The sequence below is a fragment of the Teleopsis dalmanni genome, chromosome 2 (genome assembly GCF_002237135.1).
Source record: "Teleopsis dalmanni isolate 2A chromosome 2, ASM223713v2, whole genome shotgun sequence".
NCBI classification, from domain to species: Eukaryota; Metazoa; Arthropoda; class Insecta; order Diptera; family Diopsidae; genus Teleopsis; species Teleopsis dalmanni.
In genome coordinates, this window is record NC_051847.1 from 232,591,228 (window position 1) to 232,602,613 (window position 11,386).

The 11,386-nt window shown below is 30.9% G+C and overlaps 1 protein-coding gene across 1 annotated transcript in view; it reads right to left on the reverse strand.

Annotated features, from left to right (window-relative positions):
- The window catches only part of LOC119676955, a 32,887-nt gene extending 22,999 nt beyond the window's left edge, over window positions 1-9,888 (reverse strand). The window contains exon 1 of the mRNA XM_038088222.1: window positions 9,623-9,888. Within this exon, the coding sequence (XP_037944150.1) occupies window positions 9,623-9,822 (200 nt within the window). The 5' untranslated portion in view covers window positions 9,823-9,888. The remainder of the gene's footprint in view (window positions 1-9,622) is intronic.
- Between the last annotated feature and the right edge of the window lie 1,498 nt (window positions 9,889-11,386).

Here is an 11,386-nt window from a genome sequence, read left to right on the forward strand (position 1 = left end):
ACTTTTTATACCGGCAACCAGCAACTCTTGATGCATTAAAAACCAATGTTCATGTCATCATTGGCGCCATACGGTCACATTTATTGCAAAAACTAGTCAAAAATTGAACTGATGGAATGGACGATATAACTCGTAGCCGCGGTGGACATATATTGGAAATTTTATTCAATAAATAAATGCCACGAAATTATCAACCAGATTATAATGAAAAAAATTTCAGTTCAATAATATTTCTATCTTTTATTATTATTAGTTCTCATGCAGTTGTAGAGAAGTCTTTTTGATTGATTTATCGGTGGTGAAACGGTCATATCAACAATTATTTTAGTTTTGAAATATAGCGTTAAATTCGGTCCCTGAAATGTGATTTCTTATATACATATCAGTTACTTGAGTTAAATTATTATTCTTATTAATTTATACGTCGATTGCATTTGTTTTCTTTTAGCTTGAAGTCCTACACATCAAAAAGATTTTATGTACCTATATTGTATAAAGTATATAAATTTTTTACTTGTACTAACTGAGTGTAAATTATTTTTATAATAATTAATGTATTTGGCAATACTTGAAACAGCTGAATGGTTAGTCAAAAACTCCATTTTTTTTGTTTTCGAAACCTTTCTAACAAAATACAATGGTTTATAAGATGTTAAACTACAATTTACCAGGTGTACTGGTATGAAATGAGCGTTTTTTGGTGAAAATAAAACACTAATTATTAATAGAAAAGTAAAAAACATTTTATTCAAGGTATTGGCCATTGCTTTCTACACATTTTGACCATCTTTCTGGCAATTTGTGGATACCACGCCAAAAAAATTGTTCGTCTTTTAAAGCAAACCAACCAGACACCCAATTTTCGACCTCCTCTTAAAAATAATAATAGAATAATAATTAATATAATATTCGTAATAGAATAATTAATATAATTTATTTTTTTATTATTTATACAAATTATTCATACAAAATAAAACATAAACTTTGAAAACTTATTTAAAAAGAGTCTTATTCGAACACTAGACGAATTAGCCCGTTCAAAAAATAAATATAATAAGTACCGATTATTATATGTTACATATATTATCATTAAGCACCCGTTTTAATAATAAGAATACAGTCAAACTATAACTCAAACTTCTATAACTTGAATTTTCTATAACTTAAACTAAATAGAACGCAACAGGGATTAGAGAGCAAATTGCTTACAATCACAAAATAATCTTTAACTCGAAGTCTCAATAAGTGGAGCCTCTTCCTTACAAAATGGTACTTCGAGTTATGGAAGTGTGGCTGTAATATATAATGACTATTATACTACATATATTGTAATACAGTAAGAAGCTTTTACAATTTAGTTAAGTAATCCTTTCTTTAATATTTAATAAAGTATTTAATATTTTAATGAGTAATTTCTTTAGAAAATAAATTAACCAACCAATTACGGAGTATTCCAAAACTGGAACGAAAATAAATTACTGGATTAAGTCACATTAAGTTATAAAAGGCGTATTAGTAAAAGTTTATTTCCTTCTTACTACTTTTCGAAGAAAAATCATTTATTTGATATAAGGATACTGATAGAAAGTTTTGAGATTAAATGGTAGGAATTAGCAAGCTGCCTTTACCCTATTCCTGCACCAAACCCCAAATCTAACATTTTCATCTTTAGTGTACCATAAGTATGACAGTAAGCGTGTAACCGCTAATCGAGGCAAACTTTTCCGACTAGTGGTACCGTTTAATCATTTAAGTAAAAACCTAATTAAAATATCATTCCTTATTCCTTCTCGACATTATTACAAAACTTTTGCATGATTCATTTATTCCATATCCTTTTATGTCAGCTGACAAAAACTTCAGTGCGTGGCATAATGAGAGTAATTATGTATGTGGGTATGTAAAAAACGCTCGTACATACATAATGTATATGAAATGAAATTATTAGTATTTTCAGAATTAAAAAATAAGTATCTTGTAATAGCTAACAACGTGATACAAAATATGACATCATATAGTTTGCATTTCCAGTCAGCATAAACGCATAAACTACTTTGAATATATGTAGATTCCATAGCCAAAATCCTTTGGTTATGGAAAATTCTGTGTGAAATAAACCATTTGAATATGCAACACTTTTACACCTGCTGCACGTTTCTCGTTCAGCACGAAACTAAACTCCAAAGCAAACGTCAGCACCACGAGTGGAGCAGAAGGAGCAGAAGGAAGGAGCAGAAGGATATTTTTGAAATAAAATGCTTATGCAAAAATTCTGTTTCCTGTTTCCTGCTCAAGCTCTTGTGTAGCTTTAAATGCAGTGACGCGCTTAGCTGTTTAAGCTACAATATTAGCATTCACGTACGTGCGCAATTGTATATGTATTCGTGTGTGTGTGTATGTGTGTGTGTGTGAGCGGTATATATGAGTCCTTATCATAACAATGGCATTGCGTGTGGCACATTTTGTTAGTCGCCAAAAACCGTAAATAGTTTCCAAAAAGGAACGTAGTAAAGCGTTTAATGTGTGAAAAACTTGCATCTGAAAATCGTTAAAATTTTTATTTTAACATGTAACGCCATTAAAATATGCACTCAACTGCCTGACTCCTTTTCTTTTCGGCAATGGGAACTCCTTGCGTTTCCCGCCATAGTTTCTTCTTACACACTACACTGTACGGTGTAGCGTCTCGAGAAAGGGAACAATTTTAATTACCGTCTTGCATGAACATTTCAACTAAATTGTAAAATTATAAATGCAAATTATGTAATTTTTGTACTTATTTCAAATATCAAAAAATTGTTTACAAATTCAAGACATTAACATTTTATTTATGTGACTGAAAAATTGAAAAATTTAATAAAGAGTGAAATTTAACAGTAGTGAACTATAACAACAAAAATTTATTTTATATTATTTTAATTAAATGAATGGCGGACCATACAACTGTTTTGAATATTGCCAAATACTCATCATCAGTGGTCTCGGAAATAGTTCTTGTATTGAACAGGCAGAGGTATTATGCGAAGAGAAGTATTATGGAAAGAGAATGACGCTAGAGATGCTACGTATCTCATATATAAAATTACTTTATAACAAAAAATGAACTATAAAACAGACCTAGAGAATGTGGCCCACCTCTATAGAGAAATGATTGGTAAAAACTAGTATAATATAGACGATAGAACAAAGTGGTGGACGTCCATGCATTTTTATAATAGTAACTCATAGTATGTGAAGAATACATAATTATTTTTGTTTAGAAATTTTAATATATATAAGTGCAAAATATGAAATAATTTTATAGAAAAGTATTTGTATGTTTGTTGTATATTTTTGTTATGTATTCATATTAATCATAAAAATTAATAATTAAAATATTAAAAATTTTTTAGAAAATTCGAATAGTAAAGAAAAAAAGAAAGGACAAACATAAAAATTTTATTTTTAATTTTACTGAAATTTGACTGACCATACAACGCTGTTACGAGTATTGCCAAGTACTCTTCATCAGTGGTCTTAGGAAATAATCGAATTTTTATTTAATTAATTTATAGTCCGTATATAATTTGTTTTTGGATTGCAAATGCCAGGCTTACAACTCGTGATGACTAATCGTGTTTATCCACAAGTAGCCAACAACAATAATTACCAACAACAATAATACATACTTTATAAAAATATATTAAAAATTGTTATAATTATCTTTATAGATCGGAATCCTAATGATATTTTCTACAGACTGCAAATACAGTAATCGAACTCGTGTCCTGCCAAATTTGAAGCTCAGAGTCAGCGCCAACTGAACTGAATTGAAAATGCCGTACTTGACTTTTTATGTTGTTACTTTTCAGTGAAAGTTTTATTAACAAATTTACTTGCTGTGTTATATTAAAACGAAACCATAAGCCAACTAGACAATAATTAAATTAATTAATTATATATTTTTAAAGACATTTTTTTTGAACAGTGTTAAACTACAACAACAAAAATTCATTTTACCCATCATCATCATAAAATACCCATCATCACGGGTCTTGGAAATAATTTTTGTATTTAATTATTCATAAATAATTATTTTTGCGAATGCAAGTACCAGGAATCGAACTTAGGTCCTGCCAAATGTAAAGCTCAGAGGCAGCGTACCTTAAACAACTGATCCAAAGCCGTACTTGACTTTTATGTTCGTACATTTTTCTGCAGTTTTGTTAATTTACTGTGAAAGTTCATTACCAAATTCACTTGCTGTGTTTATATTAGAACGAAATCATAAACCAGCTGTAGAATAATTAAATTAATTAATTAGATTTTTTTTAAATTTAATACAAATTAATTTTTGAAAAATATTAGAATTTAAGTTGTGGTAGTCTAAATAAAATTTGCAAGGACTAATACATATAGAAAGTCTCAATAGAATACACCGAGACTATTGGAATTTCGCCCAAAAATACTTCATTTAGAACAAACAAAATCACTAAATCAAACTGTTTATGCCTTGAGTTTGTGTTGATTTAAAATTTTATGCATTTTCCGTTAAAGTTGAAAGCCCACGTACTGCCCCGAAATTTATTTTAAGAGCAGCTTTTCCACATTCCGTGCCAACGCTTTCGCCGGAGTTTTGGTTATGAATTAACAATTTACTGCCACACCCACTGCATAGTACCATTGACACAATTTTATTGGAAAATATAAATTTTATTGAATTGCCATACGTGCTCCATTTGCGGTTTTCATTAAATTTTATTCCAGTGAAAATATTACACAAAACTGCGTTGGTTGACGCTTTCATTTTAAAATAAAAGCATTTTAACGCCATTAAAGCGAAAATTGCTGCTCGACATCTTTACGCAATGCGCCATTATTAATTTTATAAAAACGTTCGCAAATGTTATTCTGTGTCCGAGTAAGACAACCAGAAAAAAGTAAACCAGAATTGAGTTATAAAGATCGAATATGAGCAGAAATATTTCCCAACTTATTCAGTACAGTAATTCTTTTATTCACTTATGGCAATTAACACCGCCATACAAATTATCGGTAAATTATGTCGATGAACGATATGTATTGGAATTGTATGATTTCCTGAGTTCTTGCTAAAGCACTGCAAGCATTACTTATTCAGAATAGTGAAGAAGTATAAAACGGTACGACCATTCCTTTCAGTAAATTTTATCTGCATCTTTGGCCTACTCCTTTTCTTGCTCTATGACTTAAATGAAGTAAGCTACGTTAAACCCACTATGATTTAAATTTTTTCTTTGGTTACTCAAAAAGATTTTGGTCTTTGATACTTTTTTGATCTTCAAGTAATACCAATTAAAATTTGACTTTAAGAAAATTGAGTTGAAATCATAAATTGTAGGTTTCGATACACACAATTTTTTTCTTAAAAATGGTTTTATGGGGTTTAAGTCATAAACTGTGGTCTTTCATACACCCTATCTACTGGCGACACCATTTACAATTTTTTTTCTAAGAGATGGTTTTGTGGGGTTTAAGTCATAAACTGTGGTCTTCCATACACCCTATCTACTGGCGACACCATTTACAATTTTTTTCTAAGAGGTGGTTTTGTTAAGTTTAAGTTATAAACTGTGATCTTCGATACACTCTATCTACTAAAAAGGGGAATAACAGGATAGTAGTGAGACTGCTTATAAAACCCGGTTGTGCATATATAACATATATATATATTTTTAAACTATAATCCTATATAATAATTATACGTTTATATATCTTCCTATATATATAGAAATATATTTTATAGAATGTATTAATAAAAGAAAGCCTTAAGAAAAATAAAACTAAATTCTGTTTTTGAAGAGTTTAAGCACGTTGCGTTGCGAGAAGAAAAGAGTGAGTCTCGCTTTTTATTTTCCGTTTAGCACTAAATCGAATTTTGCCTTAAAAGCATTAAGGTACTGTCCATTAATAATATGATTGAGAGGTGGTAGAAAAAAAAGGACGGTATTAAAATGAGGTGAAACTTTAAGCACGAAATCGCATACGATTAAAAAGTGTTAAGAGATCCTATGCCTCTCTATGTGTGGTCAAGAACCGATAATGATTTAATGTTGTGTTTTATGCCAACAAATGAGTTAAGTAATTAGAATCTTTGTCTTAGTTGAGACAACAATTCATATTCAAATGTTGGATAAAAATTCCAAGGTTGCATGTATTTTATCACTATGATCTATTAGAATTGAAGATACACAGCATAAACATATGGTATACCGCGTGAACACTGCAAGGCTTATTGCAGTTCTTTCTGGTCATTGGTATATAAGAACCCAAGCAGAAGAACTGCACATTCCGCATAATCCTCACTACAGAAGTTGTGGAAACCCGCAGGAATAAGAAACCATAATAGGTGCATTTTCTCTATAAATGCCCAGCTTTGGTGTCCAGAAAATACAGGTTCTTAGGAAGATACTTCTTTGATAGTTTATCAGACTGTTCATCGGTGAAAACGAAAGACCTAAATTTTTTAAATTCGGCTAAATGGAGTTAGTCTTTAGGAATCTTGCGAGGAATATGGTAGCAAAACGGAGAAAAATCGCTAATTAAGGTACATGGAAGTTATCTAATGCCCTGCCACCGAAAGCAATCAACCTTATCATTTTATATCACTTACAACAATTATATCATTTAATCAGTTATTAAAAGGTGTCATGAGATTGAAAATATCTTAATACTCGTTATTTGTATCAACATTGTTTTAGTGGAGTATCAGATGTTACCAAAATTATTCTGATTGTATAATATAAACTATGCAGCAATTCCTAAATTGAAGATACATATTTTTTAATTTAGATTGCAACTTTAAGATGAAAAACTGTCTTAAAAGAAATTACAAAAATAAATTTATGTAAATTTTTTAAATTGTGATCTATGGAAGAAAAAAGGGTTCAAACAAACTTTCTAAAATCCTAAAAAATGCACACATTTAGAATTAATAGGATTGTATTGTATAACAGCACTTTCTTGTATGATAGTGTACATGATAACTATATAACGAATGATATTTATATCTGAAATGTTGTAGTATTGACACTATTCTCTATTTAATTTTAATATAATATTAAATTTTTAGTTGTGGATCAAGGTAATTATCGTAAAGTTCCCAACAACTACAAGTTACACCCAATGTAAGTTATTTTAAAATATGTTGACTTGGTTGAATGATGTAATGTGTTTAGATAAGACATAATTCGTTTAAATAATTTAGTTTGGAAGAGCTTAGTAAGCAGTTAGTACGAACTATTTCCAAACACAAAACAAAATCCATAGTTTAGGATTTACTAAAACTTCAATATATAATTTACATTCCAAGAGTCGATACTGCGATCCAATAAGTTATAATCTCTTCTGCACTATGAAAAATTAACTTCAAAATTATTATTTGATTTATTGATATTCATATAGCAATCGTCTCTGTATTCACCTAAACACACTGCACACAAAACCACGTATAGGAGGAACCAGTAATTTTTTACAGTTTTAATGTTGAACCCATATACCACTAAATAATCTCTATCATATAATAATTCGAATGATCTTTACATAAATTAAGAAAACAACTGCAACAGAATGCGAATACTTATGCTATAGCATATATATTTATGCTGGTATTTATATATATTATAAAGCATGATAGAGTTATATATAGCTTCATTTTTACAAATATTGATAAGTTGAAAAGTACACTAATGGATTCATCTAACGTCCACATTTTTTTTTTTTTTGGAGTGCTGAGCTGAATAACGCTAAATCAGTTGATCAATGTGTCCGAACCCAAAAACAAAATTTATTATCTAAAACAGATTATGCTAGTTTTACTCGAATTTTTTAGTTTCTTTAATGAATAGAAGAAGATCGAGTAGAAAGAGAACTTGAATGTCATTCTTAAAACATCATTACCTAGTATCTATATCTAGTGGTTGCGAATGTGGATCTATAACAGCCGAAATGATGTCAAATTATTATTATTATTATATTGAAAGATTTGCACTACAACCAAGAGATCTATTATGCACCCCTCATTACCTTAGAATATGCACTTGACTTTCATTGACAAGTCCAACTTACTCTATAAGTTCTAGTATTAAATGTACGTAACACAATTTTAATTCTTCATGCGATATGAAATGCCTATTTAAGACATTTAGCGTACTTCTTTCATTTATGCATCCTTAAGAATTCCTGATCTGAAGCTTGATCAGGTAACCAAGATTCAGGGCTTTAACAGAGACTGAATCTAGGTTGCACGAAATGTAACACACGTAGTTTTAACAGTTACATGCACCTATACTATAGTGTCGGAAACTGTAGGTGGCTTCAACAGTAACCTATCGTCTCCGACCCCTAGACACTCTAACAGTGAACAGAGAAGAGTGTGTTGAGTCACGTGTGTCTGTATTATATCTTGTCAGCTTCAGTTCTGATCAGTTCAGTTGTTGGAAGTGCCAAGGTCTCATCAAATAAATTTTCTTGTTAGGACCTTGGCTAAGTTAACTCCAGCTATGAACGAATCACAGAAAAGGGTTCATTACAAGTCTTATGTTGAGATATTTCTGAGTTAGTACAACTAGACACTTTTATTCTTTCGTAGCTTAAAGGTTTCTACAGAGTTCCTACCTTCTCTTTGACTTATTTATGTATTCCCCACAACCTATGCTGATTATTCGATAAATGATCTAACACTTGCATACCGGCTAGTGACTGCTGTTAGATTAGATAGTGGTATGTAGGGCAGACTGTCAGTTACGCGATATTCAGCAATTGGCTATGCTCATGCAACAGCATATTGGCTCAATTGATCCATATTTTTTTTTGAGCAGCAGAGGAAACATATTTAGAACTAATATCTATATATAGCCTCGGCTCACTCTACTCTAGACCCACTTTTTAGTATTTGTCGCATGTATTTCTATTCCACTGCAGCGGGAACTTTGTTATTTCTCAACTTTTCGAGTCACGTTTACGTCAGATATAGAATTTTTCAATTACCATCATAGCACTGCATTATAACATACATATATTACGACTTAAGATATGAAATATTCAGATGTTTCAGATGAACTTATTAAATTTCTTAACAAAAAAAAAGGTAATACTGATTTGTTACTATGTATGTACCATATTTCAACTAAATGATCCAAACTCTTAGATGATTTATATATAGTTATGGCAGTACAGAAAAAAAAAGAAGTTGAATTATTGACAAAAAAAATCTTTCACACAAATGTAGTAGATTAGCTCTATATTTTTCTTATGTTTTGTTCTAAATTTTGCTTCTCATGCAGAATCGCATTTGCATTTGCTGGAAATGCAATATGGAATAATGTAAGGAACGTGCTCTGCATGTGTTATGACGTACCGGAGAAGCTTAAAATTTTAACAAACTGCGGCAAACAGATGAGTAAAAACATATGCTAATCCGCAAAATGAAAATCCTGAAATTCTTAAAATGAACTTTACTTTTTTCACTCTTAGTACAAAAAACTAATAAGCGAACAAAACTTTACGTGAGTTCATATACAAACGAGTATACCTATATATTTTTTTTGCAGTGTACTAACGCCATTTTTATATATATCTACTAGATATAATATGTGCTACTTACAGAATATCCAGCGGTAATTTTACTGAGCAGTCTCGTAATGTTTGTGGTTGTTGTTGATGATGTTGAAGTTGGTGCTGGTGTTGGTGTTGGTGTTGGTGTTGCTGTTGGTATTGTTGTTGTTCATTTTGCTGTTGGTAATGTTGCTCATTCGCACTGTTGATTGTTGCGCCACTGCTTGCGCGTCTTTTAGCGGCAGTCATCAGTATATGAATCGAAAATAAAAATGGAATTTGTGAAAAAGTAAAAATGGAATTTCTTGCAATTCAATTTGTTGACTTTGCAATTTGTAGGACCGACAACAGCAACAATTTTTAATGAAATTTTTTCGGAACTTAACTCAATTCAAATCAAAAAAAAAACCACACAAACAACAACAGGCGCACAAGCGCCAACATCAGCTATACGTCCACTCCCGCCCTCTCTCTTTCGCTTGCTTTCTGCTTCAAGCTACTTTCGAATCCTTTATTGAAGTTTATAAATTATATTTTATATTTATCTGATGAATTTATGCAATTTTTTAAATTTTTATTTAATTAAATTATTGATTAATTAGTAAAATATATTATAGATTTTTTTTTTTTTGTAAATTTATCAATTTATTTCTGCAAGTCTTCAACTGTTGTTTTGCACTGAGTTAAGCCTTTAAGCGCCTTTAACATATTTTTATTAAAATTTTTTTACTCTGAATTCACCAACGAAAACTGTCGGTCTTCCGTGTTCGTTCGTGAAAAAAATGATTGATAGCCGTGTTTGCTTGGGGGCATATCACAGGCAACACATTTTTTCATTAAACGTGGACCAACGTTTTTTATTTTCTATTTCTATCGAATTTGTTTGTTTGTTTGATACGTTTGTTTGATTAATAATGTCATAGGATTTGATTTCACCGTGTATTTTCCACACTTGAACGAGGAGTTTCAGGCTTAATCTTTAATCTTGCATTGGAGCGTATTTAAAGCGCATATGTTTTTCTTCTAATGGAAGGCGCATTCACTTTTCTATTTAATATTATATCATTTTTTTATTTAATTTTAAATTTTTTTTAAATTTTTATTTTAATGAATATTTTATAAATTTAATCGCGCTCGTCTTTTCGTTTGTCTAAATTCGCGTTTTCATCGCTTATTCCGCATAACTAGTGCAACTAACCTTATAAACAAACATGGCTTTGTTAATTTCCGTTTGAAATTTCCGCTCGGTATTAAAATTGCATTAACGGTTCCAACAATTCAATATGGCAGGCGCTCAATTTTTCTATTACGAATGCAACGAACCAAAGGACACATGTTCCAGCGACGCTATTTTTGCAATTTTTGCAGTTTTTTCAGTTTTTGTAGTTTTTTTCCGTCGTTGTTTTTGGGTTGCTCCCTGGTTCGCTGGTTCGCTGGTTCACTGGTCCTGTTGTTGCCACGGCGTTTTATTGCTGCTGATTTTGTTGTCGTTTTGGTAAACTAATTAAATTTTGTACTTTTTGATTTGACTTATTTTACGTTTCGTTGACGTTTGCAATTATCGTCATCGGCTCCATCACTGGGGACCCAGTTTTTCTTTTTCTAAGCAAATGTTTCTGCTGGTCGTGCCGTTGTTCTTTGTTGCTGTTGTTGTTGCTGTTGCTGTTGCTGTTGCGTTGCTGTCGTTCAAATTGCTGATATTCTAGCTCCTGCAATTGAAGTTGCTGGTAATTATGATTTCCTTTTAGCTGATGTTGGCAATTTGTGCTGCTGCTGTCGCACTTCATACAAATTTCGTTATCAGGATTAATTT